This window comes from Hoplias malabaricus, chromosome 3, assembly GCF_029633855.1.
Source record: "Hoplias malabaricus isolate fHopMal1 chromosome 3, fHopMal1.hap1, whole genome shotgun sequence".
Classification (NCBI taxonomy): domain Eukaryota; kingdom Metazoa; phylum Chordata; class Actinopteri; order Characiformes; family Erythrinidae; genus Hoplias; species Hoplias malabaricus.
The window spans coordinates 68008472-68029823 of NC_089802.1; the positions used below are offsets into that span (position 1 = coordinate 68008472).

General features: G+C 37.0%; 1 protein-coding gene across 1 annotated transcript; it reads left to right on the forward strand.

Annotated features, from left to right (window-relative positions):
• The first annotated feature begins 2489 nt into the window (after positions 1–2489).
• dzip1 (DAZ interacting zinc finger protein 1) lies at positions 2490–21333 on the forward strand. The gene is made up of 18 exons (XM_066663870.1): positions 2490–2583; positions 3702–3865; positions 4159–4770; positions 7528–7612; positions 7716–7846; positions 10774–10932; positions 11144–11266; positions 11342–11404; positions 11505–11612; positions 12482–12530; positions 12639–12686; positions 15907–16058; positions 16205–16391; positions 17459–17615; positions 17782–18167; positions 18753–18892; positions 19136–19313; positions 20883–21333. The coding sequence occupies exons 2-18, from the start codon at positions 3863–3865 to the stop codon at positions 20963–20965; spliced, it is 2664 nt and encodes an 887-aa protein (XP_066519967.1). The 5' UTR covers positions 2490–2583; positions 3702–3862; the 3' UTR covers positions 20966–21333.
• Positions 21334–21352: the final 19 nt, after the last annotated feature.

Below are 21352 nucleotides of genomic sequence, written 5' to 3' on the forward strand. Positions count from 1 at the left end.
TGAAATGCAACAGAGCACAACTTGGAATATTTTATCTTTGAACTACATGTGAACCATAACCCTGCAGAAAATTAGCTGTGTTTGCAGAAATTCTGCCGTTTCTGAGTTTATTTTTATTTGGGTTTATTTGTCATAAGAATCTGTAATTTACACATTTTTGAACTTAAAGGAAACATCTACAATTGTGGCTAAGCTCAGTTCTGTCTGGTTGTTTACATTCCAAGGCTAAGCGTCTTTTAAGGTTGAATGGCGTGATTAAGCTGGAAAAAGTACTACTGTTGTTTGAATGAAGTTTAACTTGACTGTAAGCTTTTATCCAACTGTTAAATGTACTAAAGAGGTACATTTTGCACACTTGATTAATGATTTCTGCCTCTGAAGAAGCTGCAGAATGACATCCAATAATGCTTTGTTTTCTGAGAGACAGCAATCATGTGCAATTTCATTTTGTCTTAATACCTGCCTCAGAGGAAACAGAGCATTATATTATACTGTAGCTCCTTCAGAGGCAGCAGAAACATTATAACATTTTGCAGCTCCCTTAGAGGCAACAATTAACTTCTCCTTCAATTCAAGGGGTGGAAAATAAATATATATAAATAAAATATCATCATCATCATCATCATCATCTTCTTCTTTTCCAGTTTTTCATTTCAGGGTCACGGTCTATATATATATAGATTTACGTATTTCAAAAACATTTATGTGGGGTTGTGCTTTTATGATTTAAAAGTCTCTGCCCAATGTGTGCTGACCAATCACAATCATCCTTGCCTTTTGTCTAGTAAGCAATTATATTTATTCTATATTCTATGAAGGCAACGCTGCCTTCAAAACCATTCTGAGTAGTGTTTATGCACATGAGTAGGTGGAAAACAGACAGGCAATTTAGAGGGGAAAAAACATTCACTTTGTTTTAACATAGATTTACTCTTGATGATGTTGTTGAGGGACTTTTCTAACAGGGACCAAGAAAGCATTTACATATATATATATTGCATATTCTTGAAAGTACAGCACATGTCTCCTTAGGAAAGCCATCACCATATAGAGAATTCAGGAACATATACCAAACAAATCATTGAAATCTCCAGTCCTGAAAGGGTTACAAAGCTTCTGGGACTCCAGGAAACCACAGTGAGAAAAAAATTGAAAAAACTTGGAACAGTTGTGAACTCTCCCAGAAGTGGCCTGCCCCACAAAATGTATCGAAAAGTGCATTTACAACTCATAGAGGAGGTAACAAAAGAACCCAGATTAACATCTAAAGACCCGCAAGCCTCACTTGGCTCAGTGAAGGATAGTGTCCATGATTGCATTATAAGAAGAACACTGTTCAAAAGTGGCATCCATTGGAGAGTTGTAAGGCATAAACCACTGCTCAGCAGAAGGAATGCAAATGCATTTACCCCCAAAAAAATAGATAAAAGCTCTAAGACTTTTGAGATTATTGTCTGTGATGAGTCAAAGGTGGAACATTCTGGATACGTGGGTCCTGAACATCTGCCACAAACTTTGTACCACATTTCATAATAAGAACATTATACCAGTAGTCAAACCTGGTAGTATGATAGTCAGGGGTGCTAAGTTTCTGCAGGACTAGGAGGATTTGTCATCACAGGTGGACACATGAATTCTACTCTCTGTGAGAAACTCCTAAGGGAGAATGTCTGCCCATCAGTTTGTGATCTAAAATGCAAGCTCAGCTGTGTTATGCAGCAGGACACTGGTCCAAGCACAAGCCAGTCCACCACTGAATGGCTCAAAAAGAAACAAAATTAAGGTGTTTCAATGGCTATCAAAGTCCTAAACTGAGTCTTGTTGAGAAGTGTGGCACAACCAGTTATTAGGTTTAGAGGAGCAATTACATTTTTTCCCATGGGTGACTAAAGGTTTTGAACAAATCTTAATCTTCAATGAAAGGAATTCTAATTTAAAATCTCCATTTTGTGTTTACTCATGTTGTATTTATATATGATACCATTAGTTTAGTGATCTGAAACATTCAAATGTGGCAAATATATATTTAATATATATTATAAATGTATATTTTATTTCCCTAGATTCCTATTCTTTTAAAGAACATAAAATTGTGTACTTTTTTAACACTTATTTTTACTACAGATTATAAGACCATTGATTAAAGTTTATACGTAGCCTTTGGCATCCACCCATTAAGGAGTTGTCTCTTATTATCTCCACTGGGTGGCGCCACAGGCTTAAAAAAAAAACCCAGCCACGTAAGCGACTATACAAAAAAATAGAATAGTGACCACGGAATTTAATCATGGTTTAACTTGGACATTCCCGCTAAAGAGTAAAGGACTGTGTATAACTGACCGCCAAATGTAGCTTTTGGAATAACGACATTAAAAAGATGACAATTTTTAAAAATGTGCCAAATTAAAGTATAAGATTTCTTAAAAATCTACTCTTTAAATTGACTCTCTCTCTCTCTCTCTCTCTCTCTCTCTCCTGTGATGAGCAACGTTTGGAATGTGGGAGCTGCTACGTCACAGTGTCCTGCATGTTACACTTGGGGAATTTGCTCGCTTTTTGTTAAAAAAGTAACTTGGTCCTTAGGTAAGTTTCCTTTTTCTTTATTGTCATTTTGGTCTCCTCTTCTTACGTAATCCTACAGAGTCGCTAATTACACACAGTCTAAAACGAACATTTCTCAGGCTGGGCTTGCCTGTCCGTTACTTCTGTACTTAACGTTAACCTTAGCTTTGGATAACGTTTTTTTTTCCTAAGTTGTCCTACATTTGCTACAATAGTTGGTGTGGTATGAGTACAGCAATCAATCGAAGCCTTGCTTAGTTTTTAAGTCTGATTTTGAGGAGCTTTAGAGACCTTTCTAACTCTTCGTTTTTCGAAATGCTCGAGTCCGCCTTTTGTTCAGCATGGGAGCTTGTCCCGACTTGAGATGTTTTTGAAGGCGAAGTAACATGAGCAGGAGTCTGTTAACTTAGCCCGCTCGCTAATGGAAAGGCATATGAGCTGCTTATCCTGAGAAAAATTATAGTTTTTTAAACATGGATGCATTTCGAGGGCAGGGGTGGGAATCTAATTACATATTAAAATGTTAGTGAACTCATTTTTTATTAAAATGTACCGGAATAGTTAACGGACACTGGTTTGAATTTGAAATGTTACCAACAACACAAGCCTTATTATAGATACACCTACGTTATAAATAGCTAATAAACAATTATAAAATATATCAGCGCACACCAGGTTAGCATGTTGCTTCCCAAAGTATTAACTTGTTTTAACTTATGCTTAAGTTAAAGTTGTGCTAGCTAAATTAAAAATTAACTTGCTTTGGAAAAAAAGCTAGAGGATTTCAATTAACACGGCTTTATAAATAAAATATATTACACACAGAGTTTGACCAAAGGTAGGTAAAATTAGTGGCGGCGTTAATTTTGATATAATATATTCTGTGGAATCTATTTACACGTTTTAATCAAGCAAACTCGGCTGCCTATTTAGTTAAGGCTGGTAAATGTATATCTTACAGTTGGCTATCAGTGCTAGGAGTAAGTTCTTAGACTTCAAGAGGTAAAGTTTTGACCATTACAGACATTTTGTCCCAGTGACATGCTTTCTGAAATTTAAAACACTTTCTGTTCGTCCTAAATTCCATGTACTTAAAACTAAAATTCTGTTTTCGCCAATTCTTCGTTTTTTTCTTGTAGCCAACGTAAGCTAACCGCTAACAAAGTGGGGCACGCGGTGCTGTTTCCATGGAGACTGCGAGGACGCCCTGATTCGGTGTTGCCACCAGCAGGGAGGAGGAACCGCTGTGGAGAGACCTTCCTATTTATTTCTGAAGGATTGAAAAAAAAAAATACACAAGATGGTAAGGCGAGAAAACCGACAACGAACCAGCAACATAAGGTGGATTGCTGTCGATGGTTGATTTTGATCTTTACGTTGATCTTTCCTTTCTCTGCTCCTGTATTTCCATAGTGATAGACCCTTTGCTGTTTCTTTCTGCCTTTTGCTGTGAGTGATTGCTTGATCTGCATTAGCTATACTATGCAGCAGAATGTGTAGTTGACCTTGACAGTTTTTAATGAATTGATTGATGTGTTTCATCGCATTTAGGTGATCTTTTTTGTCTTTCTACTAACCATCTCTTTTTCTTTGCAGCCATTTTACAACAACGTCTACTACCCTTTTCCATCGGAGCCCCAAGGGGCTCATTCCTCAGCAGGGATCCCATCCCTGCTGAACTCCCCCCAGAGCCAGCCGTCCTCAGGCAGCCAGAGCAGACCCTCTGGCTCAGCCATGTCGGCAGTCCTCAGCTGTGGAGCTACACCTATCACTGCACCCTTCAAGTTTCGTGCCCGCCATGAGAACGTGGATTGGAGGCGTATCAGTGCTGTCGATGTTGATCGAGTGGCTTGCGAGCTGGACTTCCAAACACTGCAGGACCACATCACAGCTGTGACGTTCTGCAACGTGGAGGGCGAGCGATGCCCTCGCTGTCACAGCCAAGTGGACCCGGCCCTGCTCAAACTCTTTAGGCTGGCCCAGCTCACTGTGGAATACCTGCTGCACTCCCAGGATTGCCTGAGTCTCAGCCTACAAGCTGCAGAGGAGCGTCTACATGCTGAAGCGAAGGAAAGGGAGCAGCTCAGGACACAGCTGCAGAAGCAGAGCCAGGATGTCAAGTCTTTAAAAGAAGAGCTAAAGCAGAGGAAGAAAATCATTGCCTCTCAGCAAGCTATGATCACTGCAGGCATAGCAAATTACCATAAGGTTGGTTTGTGACCCCATGCTGAGATTTAAGTGAGCCCCTTATTATCATTTTCTTTGGTGATGCAATGCTACCCCCTCCCCCATTCAAAGCCTAGGCTGTACTGCTTATTGTCCCACATAGTGAGGAAGGATGGTGATAGGGAATTTGTCACTTTAATGGTGTGAAGCAGCACTGTAGGAAATTCTGCAGAGTGAAAAATCCTTTGTTACATTGCTGGTGCAATATGGGCTGTTTTATTCAGATTTATTTAGCCAGTGCCCATGTCTTTGTTTTTCTTGAGGTAATGTTCAGGATTTTAAGCTGAAACCAGATGGTGTGAGCTGGTGACAATGACCTCTTTCAATCCACTTATAAAAAGCCTCAAGAGCAGTACCAAAACCAAAGACACCCTCCCCCATTTCTGTCTTTCTAATTAATGTCCTTTTAAAATCAGAGGCTAGCCATCATCATTTCCCTTGCAGCAATATTTGCCCTTTATACCTTTCTACGTTTTGGCCTGCTGTTGAAATAGAGGTGCTATTGCTATCACTGTCAAACATGACCAGCTGTTGCCAAGGCAACAGTTCATACAAGTGTGGTTGCTTGGGTGCTGGAAGGTTTGGCTAACAGCAGCATTTTGCTGTCGCTGGTCTGCTGTATGTGGCTCAGTAATTAATTGTATACTAGAAAGTGTTTTAATCTGATAAAGAGCTGTTGGTCATTTAATGTGCTTCAGACAGCAAGAGAGAACAATGTATTATGTAGACAAATAATCAAGGAGCTTGGTGCACATTGCACATCTACAGCAGAGGGATGGTCTTGTACATTAAAGTATAGCCTACATTAGCAGCCAGTGCAATGAATGGCATTACTGCTGCTTTCAATCTGCTAAGACTGAATAGATACAAGTGGATCCTTAGTTAAATATATTCTTCAGATGGGTAATCAAATTGCATGGCTGAATTGGGAATTTACGGAAGACCAGCAATGCAATTATGTCACACAAGCAGTGCTTTTGAGACAGTCTAGTAAACACTGCACAAACACACACACACACATAAATACTGAACATTTTGTTTAAAATTGAATTCAGTTTGAATTACAAGCTGAGCGTGTGTGTTATTGCCAAGTGTGGTGGATAATGTACAAAGACTGGCTTCCTTCTTTCCTATTAGTGTCTCCCTGAATTGAAGTTTACTGACATTGAATGGCATGTAGAGGATAGCACCACTGCACATTGCCATGGCAACAGCCCTCTGCAATGATCTCTCAGGCTTGATGTGACTTTCTTATAGAGTTTGTCTCTGCTGGGAGTCAATTCTTTTACTGCTATACTCCTTTTCCCTCTTTTTCATCAATATTTAGCTCCATATTTCTTATACACGGAAGCAAGAACCTTCTTATTGGGTGTACAAATGTGTTTTTGAATAAATATATTATACATTTTCTGTATGTTGTGTGTGTAACATGTATTTGTGGTTTATAATTTAAAAAATGCAATTTTATGTATTTCATATTAATAAAATAGTAATAGTTCATAGTAAATTAAAAGATAATAGTCATTTTTTCAAGGGCGGCACGGTGGCGCAGCAGGTAGTGTCGCAGTCACACAGCTCCAGGGGCCTGGAGGTTGTGGGTTCGATTCCCGCTCCGGGTGACTGTCTGTGAGGAGTTGGTGTGTTCTCCCCGTGTCCGCGTGGGTTTCCTCCGGGTGCTCCGGTTTCCTCCCACAGTCCAAAAACACACGTTGCAGGTGGATTGGCGACTCGAAAGTGTCTGTAGGTGTGAGTGTGTGAGTGAATTTGTGTGTGTCTGTGTTGCCCTGTGAAGGACTGGCAACCCCTCCAGGGTGTATTCCCGCCTTGCGCCCGATGATTCCAGGTAGGCTCTGGACCCCCCGCGACCCTAAATTGGATAAGCGGTTACAGATAATGGATGGATGGATAGTCATTTTTTCAACGCGAAAATTACAAAAATTAAGCAGCTTGAAAATGGCAAGCGAAAAGAATTTATTCACCACTGCATTTGTTATGAGTTTCATCAAGTTAAAAACACAGCAAATGCATGTGCATTGATTTGTTCTGTTTTGGGGACAATATTGCCTAAAAAATAATAAATGTAAGTTTTGGTTTAGATGATATGGTGATTTCAGTGTTAGCGATCTTGAACGTAGCACATTAATACTTTTAAAGTTATTGGTTGTTGAATAAAATGATAACTGTCATTGTTAATATTATGGAGCAGTTACCATAAAATGTCAAAAGCATGTTTGAATTAAAATTTTATGTTATAAAATATAGCCTATTAAAGCGGTAAACTGATATTAAATGACCCGTTTTTTATTTTATTTAGTTAAAAATGCTTATTTCCCGTACATTTTATATGTTGTCATTAATATATAATTGTGTTTAAAAATTTTGTGTAAAGCATTCAAATTTCAACAAATTGCAAAAAATTCAAGCCGGGCTTTGCCTTATGCCCCCCACTTACCCCTGGAACAGAGGAAGAACCAGGGGCCACACGTTTCTGAGACGAGACTCATAGGTGGTACTTTGAGGTTTTGGTTTGATAATGGTTGGTCCTAGGTCTGTTAATTTGAGAAGCACTGTTTAAATTAACTGAAACATTAGTTAGCAGAATTATGTTTAGATTGGCCAGGCAACTTAATGTCAATTTAGTCTAAAGACAGGTGGCTAAAAATTTGTGCAGTTTATGTATGCCTATGCCTAATCTATTTCGACACTAATCTGACGTATGTCATTTTGCTCACCTTCCAGTGCCAGCATTGTGAGAAGGCATTCATGAATGCTTCTTTCCTGCATAGTCACATGCAGCGCAGACATCCTATGGAGTATGACATCAGTGAGTTGTAGTGCTTTTGCCAATGATTTTGAAAAGTATATACTGACTGCATTTGTTTATTATGCTACATTCTGCTACATATATATCTTTCCACCAATCACAGAAGTGACAACTGACAATCAGAAGAAATTTCAGATTGTGAAGTTACAGGAAGAGATAAACAGACTGCAGGAGCAACTAACTCTGACCAGATCCCAAATAGAGACACAGCAGAAAGACCACTCTGAAAAGCAGGTAAGGCCAACGACCACCTGAGCAACAAATTGTAGCTTGGTTATTGCAAATGGGTAGAAAGAATAGAGCTGAATATTGTGATTATGATAATTTTTTATTTTATTAATACAAATCCTGTTTCCAGAAAAGCTGGAAACAACAATATATATATATACTGACCAGTTTGATTATATTTTTTTATAATTATTAACACATTTTGAATTTGACACCTGCTGCAGAATCAGAAAAATGTTAGGACAGAGGAATGTTTACCAGTAGGTTACAGCACCTTTACTTTTAATTACATGTTTTAATTGTTGTGAAGATTTGTAAGTGGATGTTTTTGCTTATTCTTGTTTGATTATTTGCTTGTTCTGATATGATTGGGTTTTAACTATGACTCTTTGACACTATGATTCTTTATTAGCACAGCCTTGGACACACTCAGATCATGACATTATAGACCACTGTACATTCAATATAACTCTATAATTCTTCATTAATACTGGTCTCTGTTGATAAGATGCTATTTGTTTACACTCCGTATAAACACTGATTGTTTGTTTTGCTCCAGTGTCAACCATAAGGTTTTGTCCTTATGCTTTGAATGAGTTTTTCCTTGCCTCCGTGGCATTGGTTTGCCTAGAGCTAGGACCTGGAATCCTGTAAAGCTGCTTTGTGACAACTCTCTCTCTAAAAAAATTGAATTGAATTGAATTGACTCTAGACTTCAGCTGCTCACCATGCTCACTGTTGTCTGATTCATCTCTTTGTGATATACTATAAGAGACATATCTGGGTTGCCAACTGGCCAGTTAAGCAAACACACTGTGTTTATGAAGCCATGCTGTTGTGTCATGTGGTGATGCCTGACATTGTCTTGCTGCAATTACGTTGGACTTCCTGGGAATATATACAACTTGATGCTTATGTCACTCTAAAATTGAGATATATATACCTCCACACCTGTGGTACCTTCACACATAAAACTCACCATGGCATGGGTGCTGAATATACCCCATACCAAGAGAGATTCTGGGCTTTGTACCTTTCACTGATAACAGTCTGGATGTCCCTGTTGTCTTTAGCCCATAGACATTTTTTTTCATAGAACAAGTGGAAATGTGGACTTATCTGTCCACAGCATGTCTCCTCTGTCTTTCATACCATCTTAGTAGGACTGTGAGACAATGATGTGAAGCCTACCATGGTGTTAAGGCCATTGCTCACTACATTTGTTTTTTTTTTCTAACTTACAGAAGTGCATTTATTGGCATTTATTGTGTGTTTGTTTGAAGTATAAATCATTAAGCGTTGCTTAGTTATTATCTTCACATGAGTTTTTGTTCAGCTTTTGTTACAGATTATTTTTTATTATTTCTAGGCTTGATTTCTTGTGTTATTGGTATTTATTTGGTATTGGTCTCTAAACCTTTAAAAATACCAACAGCAGATAATAGCTACAACTTACTGTTGGCATGAGTGGCTATTTGGTAACAGAAATTGAGTCAGTTGTGCATTTGGGAAGCTAGTGTTCAAGGCCTTTTGATAAACAACATTTACTTCCAGACTAAAAGGCCTTTTCTCAAACTGCAATTCCTGAAAAAAGGCAATTGGTCTGCATTACACCAGTCAAAGTTGTTTTGGCATAATATGCAGTTCACCGTTGTGAATGCAGTGATTCCTTTTTTGGCCATGGGTTAAAGAAAACAATGGCAAAGATTCTTGTAGAACTAGCAAAATATAAGAAAGCTGCAGAAAAAACAACACTACAAGCTTATGATGCCCAACATGAGTTTGCTGTGGTGAGCTATGCTACATGTTCATTGCTATTTCTTTAGATATCGTTTATCTCTTGATTGGAGTAATTACAATTTACTGATTCAATCTAAGTGTGTAAAAAGGAATGTGCATTGTTGCTTTCTTATAACAGCAATACAAGCTGTGCTTTAGCAAGTTTGTTACATCACATCTTTGAGTTTTTAATGTCCCGGTATTCAAAGGTAGCGATGTCTTAACTGGTAGATGCTCAATCGGTGTGGTGCTCTAAGGGTAATGTTTTGGAATAAGAATAATTTATATAACTAAAAAGGAGGTGGCAAATACTAACAAAATAGTTCCTTAATTCCTATTAAACTCAAAAGTTATTGATACAACTGATACTAAACCCAGCCTATACTGATTTTGTGCATCATTTAAATAGAAGAACTAAATTAAAAGCATGGAGTGACATGGTACTTCTAGAATCAATAAATGAATAGAAAAGCATCCTAATAATAATAATAACAACAACAACAACAATTATTATTATTATTATTATTATGATTATTCATTCTCTGTAATTTGCTGTTTTATTATTTATATCCATTTACAAGCTGTCTGCATTCTTGAACTTTTGGTTAGCTTTTAAGGGACCTATTTGTGTATGAGGGCATTGGTGGTAAACTGCCAAACTGTGGCCATTAGTTGATATCAGCTCTGGCCTACAAATTTCTGTCATGTTTCTGCATAGAAATGATGCCTCAGCAGACTGTGTTAATAGACAAAGGTATTTTAGATCTGTTTGACAATTATTTCACAGTGTTCAGTGTGAAGTGATGATTATTGTCTCATCTTTGTAAAGATTCTTTGAGTGAATGTCTTTGTTGGATGCTGTACCTACCGTTTTGCTGTACCTACTGGGGTGTAGGTACAGCATTCAATATACAATCCAGTTAGTCAGCCAAAACAATGGAGATCTTTCCTTTGTATATCTGTCACTTAAATAAATTTGCAAGAGAATTTACACATCAAAGATTTTGTTTTTAAATTGTGTTTTACAACAGTTCCAGCTTTTTTGGAAAGAGGTTTGTATTTTCATGGCATAGGCTTAGCACCCCCACATAATTCAGCTAGCTATATTTGTTCAAGTTGACATTTAAATTTGGTTTTAATACTCTGCGATACAGGAGAAAGATCTGACTCAGAAACAGGAGGAGTTTATGAAACAGCTGGACATCTGGAAGGAAGAAGAACGAGTGCGCATGAACAGCAAAATAGATGAAGTCAGGCAGGCCTGTCAGACAGAGATGGACTCTCTGCACCAGAGGAATAGGAATCTAGAGAAAGTGAGTTTACAAATTCAGCATCAGACAAATGATTAGACTGGTTTCATATTTCAAACCCAACAATTTAAAAGGCACTGGAAAATCATTGGTAACCACTTAAATTATATCAATTAAATTATATTAAATTATATTAAATTAAATATATTTTATATTTTTTGTATTGCCTATCCAGATAAATGTAGCTCAATGTCTATTTGCCTTGGTTTTCCAGGAAGTTTTGAAGTTACAGCAGGGCAATACGTTGCCAGAGAGCACACAGATCATGCAGGCTAGTATACTGCAGAATAGTGAGAGCAAGCAATTGCAGGAGGTCATCCAGAAACTCCAAAAACAGGTCAGCTTCTTTAAATCTACTCAGATGTAGTTCTACAAGTGATAGCAGTGTAATGACGTTTTTCTTTGTTGTTAGGAAAAAAAGTGGGCAGCTAAAATGCAAAAACAGACAAAAGAGTTCAAGACAGAGAAGAATCAGGTAGGTTGGAAGACCGTATGTTGTTTCAATCAGTCCAGCTTTATTTGTTCCTATTTCTCTAATGCTCTAACATCCGCTGCTTTGTTTGCTCTTGGCTCAGCTCCAGGCCATGCTGGCAGATGAGCAAGGGAAGATGCAAAAACAGAGGCAAGAGCTGGAGCTTATGTTGCAGGAGCAACAGAAGATCATCGCCTCCAAGGACAAGCAGGTCAGTACTGCAGAGTAGTAGAGGAAGTCCGATACTTGTTCAGGATTTCCTGTATTAGCACAGTAGCCTCTGGGCAGATATGGGAGAGGGAGCACTCTGGACTCGATTGTTCCTGAGAAGGATTTAATCACACTACAGCCCTTAATAGATTAAGTTGGATATTTGTCATGAAAACAGATATAGAATGTAATAGAAACAGATTTTGTTGTTTTGCGTCATTCAATGAGAATGGATAAAGTAATGCTGTTCTGTCCCACTGCAGATTATATATCAATGTCTAACTTCACTTGAACATTTGATAGATTGATTGATTAATTAATTAACAATCAAAACAAAATATGCATGATGAGCAATAAAACCTTGTAATAAAAGTAATAAATACATTTATTAACCTTCACAATAAGTTTTGGGGATTAATCATCTGTGGAATTACTGTGATAAACCGTGTTAACATGATTAAAAGTTAACATTGTCGTGAAGTACCAGTTCTGATGATTACATAGCCGTTTGAATGTTTGGAAGTTTGGGAATAATTGAGTTTGCCTGTCAAATCAGTCAAAAACTAAAACTCTTCGAAAACATGTTGTTACGTGGTTGTTACTTCTCTGTATCTTCATGGCTGACAATTTAAATTGTATATACTCGAAATTTCTTGACAGCTTGAGATACGCTTCAATCACACCTGAAACAAGTTTAAAATAGAAAGCAAGTATCTGCCCACTTTTCATTATCAAAATAAATAACATGTAGAACATACAGTTTGAAATTGGGTGTTCAAACTTTAGCAAACCCTTGTATAATTGTCTTGCTTAAGTTGTATTTCATTTTCATTTATTTTAATTTTGTTTTGTTTTGTTTTTTTTTTTCAGATAAAACAGCTGACTTCAAAACCCCCTTCTTTAATAGTACAGCAAGAAGGTATTGAATCATTTGCATATCTACATGTTCTTCAAATTGCCAAAGATTGTTGTGTTTTCCATTCATTTTCATTTGTCTCACAAAGCATTTTCTCTCATTTTATTGTAGTAGTTGTTCCATCAACTCCAGAGCCTGAACTCAAAGCTGTGGTCAGTGGTATGTTACCTTCCAAAAACCTGTATACACTTATATCCTCTTTTCTGTATACCATACTCTAGGGATGAGCAGCTGCTACTGTGATTTACTTAGACTACAATTACAATTACAAAGCTGAATGTAGAGGGTCTTTTAGTTGTGGTTGGTTCCATGTGTACAATACAGTGTCTGCTTTCCTCTGATTTGTCTGACTCTTAAATTTAAACTAAAAGTCCCATTGTGATTTCAAAATAAAATGATTAATCTTTAAGTCCTACCATAGTTCTCCTCCAAAAAAAATGAACTTTGTCTGTCATCACAGTGTAATATTCAGAAAATAATGTAGCCATAGATTTTTATAAACATCAAAACATAATGAGGTTGAAATTTATTTTGGTGCTGATTTTATATTATAACTTTGAAAGATTAATTACAATTTGGTCTGTGTGATGCTGTGTGAATTATTTCACTAATATTCATCTATAGCAGTATTCTTAAAAACTTAAAAAAGTCTTAAAATCAAGAAACATTACAAATGTTGAGCAAATAATTTTAAAAGCACTTCTAAATATAATAATAATAAAAGTACAAGGCAATATCTGAATGTTTCAGAAAAAGTTAAACTGAAGGTTTGGAATGTCTAAGCCCTAAAGTTTTGCATCCCATTGAGGTGCTTCAACAGGATTTTAAAATTGTGCCTAAACACCATCTATTCTTGATGAATAAAATTAAAGCCATCCATGTGACCACAATTTATATTTTTTATTCTGGAAAATACAATATTATAATTTGGCAAAAACAAGAATGAATATTTAATCATGTACAATTAATTTGGCTTTCTTCTGATATTAGATTATGAATTAATATTTAAATACAGGGGCATGTGCCAAAAGAAAAGCATTTATACTATCTAAATTTACTATCTAATCTAAATTTAGTTTCCCGTAGTCCAGCCCTAATCCCAGTCTTGTCTGACCCCTTTTGTGATGTCTTAATAGAACAGCCCACATCAGTTCATAAATTGGAACCTATAGTGGAACTGTCAGAGGAGGACAAAGGTAACAAAAAAGATGCTTATAGACATCTGTGGCATGCCTTCGCACCCTCTGCATGGACGCTGTGTCTGTCTGTCTTGTCTAGTCAGTGAGCATGTGACAGTATTTGTAAATTACATTGAGTAGAAAGGGAGATTTATATCCACAGGCAGCAGGAGTGTGATTTTCAGTCTTGATCTTTCTTGATCAGAGCTGTGGAGCATATTTGGGACGAGAAGTATGAGAGTATGTTGTTATTAAACAATTACAAACTCCATTTAGGGAAAAGTTGATACATTTTGTAAAATGTAATAAAAACGAGAATCTGTGGGTTTTCATAAACCCTTTTAACCGACAAACGTAGAACTAGTGACTTCCAACTTGATTGTGTTTTGAATTTGAATTTGAATTTGATTCCTGTAACACACTCCATAAATGTTGGGATGGGGCAAAATTAGAGTGAAAATTTATGGAATGTTCATGTCACACAGTTTTGAAGCAATACACTATAAGAGAGTATATGTAAAAGGTATAAAAGGGGCATTCAGTCTTTTCAAGTAAATCTTGATCATTCCCATCACGAAAATTCATGATTGTCAGAGTGTTCAAACATTTTTCAGTGCATAATTGCAAATAATTTAGAACTATAATAATAATAACAATAATAATAATAATAATAATAATAATAAAAAGAAGAAGAATAAATTAGTTCATTCATTGTCTGTAACTGCTTATCCAGTTCAGGGCCGCGATGGGTCAGGAGCCTACCCTGAATCACTGGCCGCAAGGCAGGGACACACCCTGGAGAGGGGTGCCAGCCCTTCGCAGGGCAACACTCACTCATACACTCACACCTATGGACACTTTTGAGTAACTATTCCACCTACCAAAGTGTGTTTTGGGAATGTGGAAGGAAACCTGCGCTGAATGTTGATATATCCTGAACAGTTTTTTTCATAGCAGTGCCATGTGAAATGCAATATAACTGTGGCCTGATTGCATTTCAGTGTGGTTTGTATTGTAGTTCTGACGCAATTCTATACAATATACTAGAGGTTTGACTTTTCATTTTGGCATGTATTCTGCATGTGGCTATTGAAAAGGGATGTGTATTGCATCTCATGTTTTTCCACTGTCCTAACTACATCTATGTTTGGCAAAAAATTCTGTTTCTCCTTGCTGTTGCCAGTTGCTTGATTCTAATCACTCAAAATTCAAATCTGCTTCCAAATTAGTTGCCATTGATCAATCCATTTTAAGTGCCAATCCCTACAATACTTCTTTCAATGGGCTTTGACATGCCGAATCAAGTTTTTAGCCATATTAAACTGCAAATGTAACATAATTTAGTAGGCAAAGAAGATGATTTTGTAGTGTCCGGTTATATTTGCCACAATGGATTTAAACTAAAAAAATAACTAATATGTTTATTTGACAAATAATATTTATTTAACAGCTTACTTTGCTAGTTTATTTGCCTGTTTTTCTTTTACTGGACAAAAATAGTACCTGTAGTACCAGGTGAATATCTGCAGTACAACATGAAGTTTGAGATTTGTTCTGCTATAACATGTTGCCAAGGTTATAGCAGTAAGAAATAATGCTCCAGACCAGACATTTAGCAGATATCACATGTCCTACCAAACCATGACTATTAGTTAGTGTTTCACAGTTTTAAACAGATCTGAACAGCCCCAGTTTCATAAATGCCTTCTGAAACTGAACTGAAGGTTTCATCTGGTTCTGTTCCAGAATCATGCCAGTAGAACAGTGCCGTGACAGTTCAGAGGAATTTTAATTTTCCTAATGTAACGGCTTAAATAGATCCCAAAAAAAGTTTCCCCAGTACTTTGACTACAGTTTAGGCTTTGATTATATGTAATTCAGTGTTTCTCAAACAAAACAAAACAAAACAAAAATAGGCAGCTTAGGAATTGGTTGTTTTCCATTTATTTTAAACAGTTTTATATTGAGTGAACAAAAAGGTTTGGAATTAAATAAAAAAATATATGTATATATAAGTATACGCTTGCGTTGCTTTCTTAGCATAGCTCTATGGTTTTTCTGTGTATTTTGTTCATTCAATTTTAGATGTTGTAATGTTATTTTTGTCATATCACCCACTTTTAAAGCTTGTTAGAAAGATCAGCTGCTAATAAGAGGGGTAGTCACGTGTTAAGTTCAGACCAATGTTTACTCTTCTCCAGATTCCTCAAGCATTTCAGAAAGCCTTTCCTACACCCAGGCATCGCAGCAGAAAGTGAATGAGCTATTGAAGACACCCGGTCTCAAGAAAGATATGTGTATAGCTGTGCAGGACAGTCTCCATGACAAGCTCCTCCACTTAGGCATTCAACCTGTGAGTTCTTCATTAATCTCTGATAGCTATTTGCTCTGTTCCCGTGCACATGTGGTATTATTACAATTCTTTATTCTGATGCTTTAACAGAGATGTGCATCAAGCACCCATTTCTTCCTGGTGTTTATGATTTCTGTTCTGTTCAGGGAGTCAGTCAGATCTCTAAGACCACCTTCAAGAGAGCCATGGCCCAGGTGGTCTCTGAGAGGGAGCAGAGGCAGGGGGAAAACCCAGAATACCGCAAGATGCTGAAAGAAGTTAGAGGAAACCTGGAGCAGAGGCTTACAAAAATGGACACTGAGCCATTCTCCAAAACTAAGCAAAGAGTACAAGGTCAGAACTCTGCAGTTTGGTTGTAAGTTACTGGGGAATATTATTTCAAAATGTTATTTTATTCATTGGGACTTATAAGCAGTAAAGTAAAACTAAGGTTTGCCTGTTAGGGTTGCCCATTGAACATGGTTTTATTTTAATTACATTGCTACATATTGCAGTATCTATGTTTTAGCAATTCATTCTTTTTTAATGATTTAAATCAGAGCTTTTTTCAAGTTGAACAGCTGAAATTTGAACTTCACACCAGAACAGATCTTAAAGCTATTGTAAAGCCCCTGTCTATATCATACAATTAATGCAGTTTTTAACTCTTGCATAAAATGTCTTAGTTCTCATGCAAAATTGCAAAATATAATCATCAAAATGCATAGCATATGTAAAAGACAATACAAAATACAGAAAACCAATAAAAATACAGAAAATAAATGGGGAAACGCAAACCCCTCTCACAACCCACCAGAAGGGAGCCACAACCCAGAAATGCGATAGAACCATATAATAAAATTTAAACCCATCTCGGTGGAGTTTCCATGTTCTCCCTGTGTCTGCGTGGGTTTCCTCCAGGGTTTCCGGTTTCCCCCGACAGTCCAAAAACATGGAAATTACTGGGGGAAAAATACAGTCCTGGTATGTGTGTGAGTAAATGAGTGTGTATGTGAATGAATGTCTGTATGCGTGCATAGCCAGATATGGATGGTCACTCTGTCCTGGGTGAAGTCCTATTGCCCAATACAGCCCTCCAGGTGGATGCTTGTTCCTGGTTGAGAGTTCGCTGTGCAGGTTTGGTTGTGGCTTCTTGGCAGTGTGTGTGTGTGTGTGTGTGTGTGTGTGTGTGTGGATTGATGTCGATTGGAATAGTGTTCTGTGCAGTGTGGGTTGTAAGGCGACCTTGGGTATTTAGAAAGGCGCTATATAAGTGTACCTATAATTACATAGACTCTAAAACTTTTATTTTGATTAATTCATGATTTTGCTACATATGTTTCATTTGCTGTATAGAGTTTTCTTGTCCTCCATACTCTTGATATTGTGTAGCACACTAATATATTTTTCTTCTCTTTCAGCTATGACAGTGGCACAGTCCAGGCCACGGTCTAGTAGTTTACCGATCACAGTCACAAGAGCAGTGTCAGGCAGCAGAAAAATGCACACACCCCAGCCAGCTCCGCGGAAAAAGACAGGCACTCTGCTCAAAACTTCCACACCAATGCTACATCAGAAGTAAACATTGTCTTATAATATTGCCTAATTTTTTACTTATTTACTTGCTTACTTATTTGCATGTCTTACATTTATGCAGCAAGTGACAGAATAGCTGAAAAATGTCTCTTTTAATCACTCCTAAAATGATTTAATATTTAAACCATTGTCACTCTTGCTTTAAAAGAACTCCTCCATTCAGTTCAGATGAAAGTTCTTCAGAGGAAGATGAGTCTGAAGAAGAATCTCATCAGGCACCGAAAGCTTCTCAGCCCAAGCGCCCACAGGTGAACACTACCAAAGTGAAAACTCAGCCACCAAGACCGCATATACACACTGCCCTCCAGGCAGCAAGTCCCCCCCAGGCTTTAACTTTGCACAACGTAGCTCTTCAGCCATCAGCCCAGCGCTCTGGAGCTCACCAGGCCCCAGTGGTCAGTGTTAGCAAGACAGAAGTGACTGCAGTGGAGAGTGAGAGCGAATGGACAGAGGGCAGTGAAATGGAAGAGATGGCTCTAGATGAGCTGCAGATGAAGACAGACCAGAATGGAAATGTGCAGAAGACCACTTACAGTGAGATGCTTGTTTCAATTCACTGTGACACTAATGTGGTTGCATTTTAGTTAGTATAAATTGTGGGTGATTCACCACAACATGATGTAAACATTTAGAAATGTACAATTTCCCGTATGTAATATACCCCAAAACAAAAAAGAATATCATTCAAATTAATTCAAATAAAAACATCAATTCCAGGAAAGTAGGCACATTTTGTAAGATGCCATATTTAAAAAATGTTTGCACTTGAACCTTTATGCAACCGAAGTACAAGGATAAGATCTTCAGTATTTTCACTAACTGACTTCATTTTATTTTGTAAATATAAACAAATTTGGAATTTGATGCCTGCAAAACAATCAAAAAACCGTGTTTTCCATGATAGTAAACCACCTTTCCATTTGATAAATTTTTTTAACCATTTGGGAACTGCGTACACATTCAAGTGCACACACACTGTACACAGATCAACAGTGTTAACGGTAGCCTATACAGAATAAGACCTGTCATTGTGTTAATGAAATAACCATAGACTTCCCAGGAAGAAGATGTTGCCTGGATCAAAGCCCCCAGCCTTAACCAGTGTGTATCTGTCTTTAGGTAATGTGAAGGTTCTGACCAAGAACCTGGAGCAACAGCTTACAGATCGAGGCTTGAAGAAACCTGCAGGGGGCATCGACACAATCCAGAGAAAACCAACAGAAGTGACTAACACCAAGGATATAGTGCGGAAGCTGAGTGTAAGACCCAATGACTCACTTAACAGATATTCTATCACTCTCAGTTGTAGAAACTGACGATTTGACTGAGGTGTCTAAAGTGATGTTGTTAGTTCTTAGCTCAGGGATTTAATTCCATGTTTTTTGCTTTCAATCATTGGGCATTCTCAAAGCATAAGCATGAACCTTAATTACGAATTGAGTTTTGATTAGGACACAAGTAAAACTATTTACCTTTTTACTTATTTACTTATTTTCCTACAGTACAAAGAGGTAGGCAATCATGATGACGATGATGAAGATGACTGGGATATCTCTTCTCTGGAGGACGTTCTTCCTGCACTTAAGCCTACTTCCGGCCCCGTGAGGAAGAGCACAGACAACAGTGTTGACACAAGCACTAGTGTTTGGGGCACCTTCACCAGCAAAGGAAAGAAGCCAGGTACAAAATGTGATTGTTATTAACAACAAGTTGTTTATAATATTGTTTGAAATAAGCTTCACATTATCTAGATAATATGAACAATCGGATGAGGATCCAATTATATAATGTAAAACATAATCACATTACATTAATAATTTGGAAATTTTGAGAATTATTTTTTAGTTCACCAACAGACTATTATCAGTACTGTTAATAATGCATGGAGCCAGTATTTAAAGGCTGCACCTCAGTTGGTCAATATGAGGCTGAAATCTATTTTTTTCATTAGACAGAAATGTAATAAAAATTTTGAATATGAATAATCTCACATTTATAATGTTATATAATCTGTTTTACCTAATCCATGGTAATGATCTCATTAACATGATTTATTATAAATATTATAAATCTTTTACATGACATGAAAAACAGAGCTTCTATGTTGCTCAGATGTACAGAGAAAGTCTGTTTTAAATGAACACTTTTATGGTAACACTTTTGACCCAAATAACAATTCAAATACTCATAATTAGACATCAAATATGTTTTAAGTAGGGATGCATAAATACCAATACCGTATTTTCCAACCGAGTACGAGTACAAGTATGTGCATTTTTGTATTTGCAGATACCGATACCAATACTTAGAATTTAGCAATCCAGAGAATTGTGTAATTGTGTAGTTATTAATAAAAATATTTAGTTTAATTAAAAATTGTTCATTTCTGGAACTGCCCATCTTTTATTTAGCATTCTCCCACATTACACCACCAATAATTTGTATTTCCCTCTGGGATCAATAACGTATCTTTGTATCTATAAATTAGTATTATGAGATGCATGCTGTGCATGTGCACAGTGTTGTGCATCTTGGGTAAGACCTTTGCCTGGGAAGTTCTGCACTTGGGAGTGTTTATTTTTTGGTCATGTTTATTTAAGGGCAGCAGCCTGATCTATTGAGTGGAGAAAATAATTTCGTTTGAGGAAAAAAACACGTCAGGCAGCAAACTCTCGCAAACGGGAAAACATTGCGGCATACTCACTGCTCTCTGGTTCTCCCTGCAGTCTGCTTTGCTTGGGTTGCCATAACTGATTGTGAAATAATTCCAGATTGCTGACATTGGGTTGTCTGCTCAGTAGCGCAGCAATTTGCACTATGCCCAGGATTTCAGATGTTGGTATCGGAGTCTCATTCGCGATTACGAGCACGAGTAAATTAAGCATGGTATCGGACAAGTACCCAATGCCCGTATCGGTATTCATGCATCTCTAGTTTTAAGCATTTAAATCTTTTTAGATTAGTTTAATAAGTTTCCTTAATTAATTATTCCTTAATTAAGTCTTCAAAGAGCTTAAATAAAAACCAAAGCAGGTGAAGTGGAAACTGAAAACCATAACTGGCCAGCATTATTTTTTTAACTCATTAATTTTTTTAAAAATCCTTATCATTAGCTATTTAGGAAAATAAAGTATGAGTTGCAGTAGTCCACGTGAGAAAAGTCTAATGCAGAACATGCCTTATTTAGCATTTTTAAAGGCACTGATATCTGTGTTTTCATTTACATGCTTGTTTGTTTTTTTTCTCCAGGTCTGAATGAGGCAGGCACGGGCAGCACTTTGAAGAGCAGTATTGTGACAGTTAGTGACTGGGATGATTCAGATGAAATTTAAATAAAGTAGCAAATATTTAAAAGCAGGAACAACCTATGACCAAAATATCACTTAGAACTATGAACTTCTTTCTGCAGTTTGAATGCTGATGATGTTAAGAGATCTTGTACTTATTGACTGTAGTTCAGGCAGGGAAACACTGCAACAGCTGTAATAACAAACTATAAAACCTCTTATCTTGTTACACACTATTCAGGGACATATTTGGAGCAATAATCGTCCATCCATCTATCTGCCCGTCTGTTTAACTGTTAAAGATTTATTTTAAAAATTTCATAGAACCTGCCAGTCATGTGATGTTGCACTTTGAAAAATACCACATTTATTTTTAAGAACATGTCTTTGATGAATATATAGTTTGCTATGTTTTTGTAAAAATACAAATGT

Bases quoted from the DNA above. Each gene is read 5' to 3' on its own strand.
- dzip1 (XM_066663870.1), top strand. The intron at 7,613-7,715 runs GTGAGTTGTAGT...CACCAATCACAG, and splicing joins TCCTATGGAGTATGACATCA to AAGTGACAACTGACAATCAG. The intron at 10,933-11,143 runs GTGAGTTTACAA...TTGGTTTTCCAG, and splicing joins GGAATAGGAATCTAGAGAAA to GAAGTTTTGAAGTTACAGCA.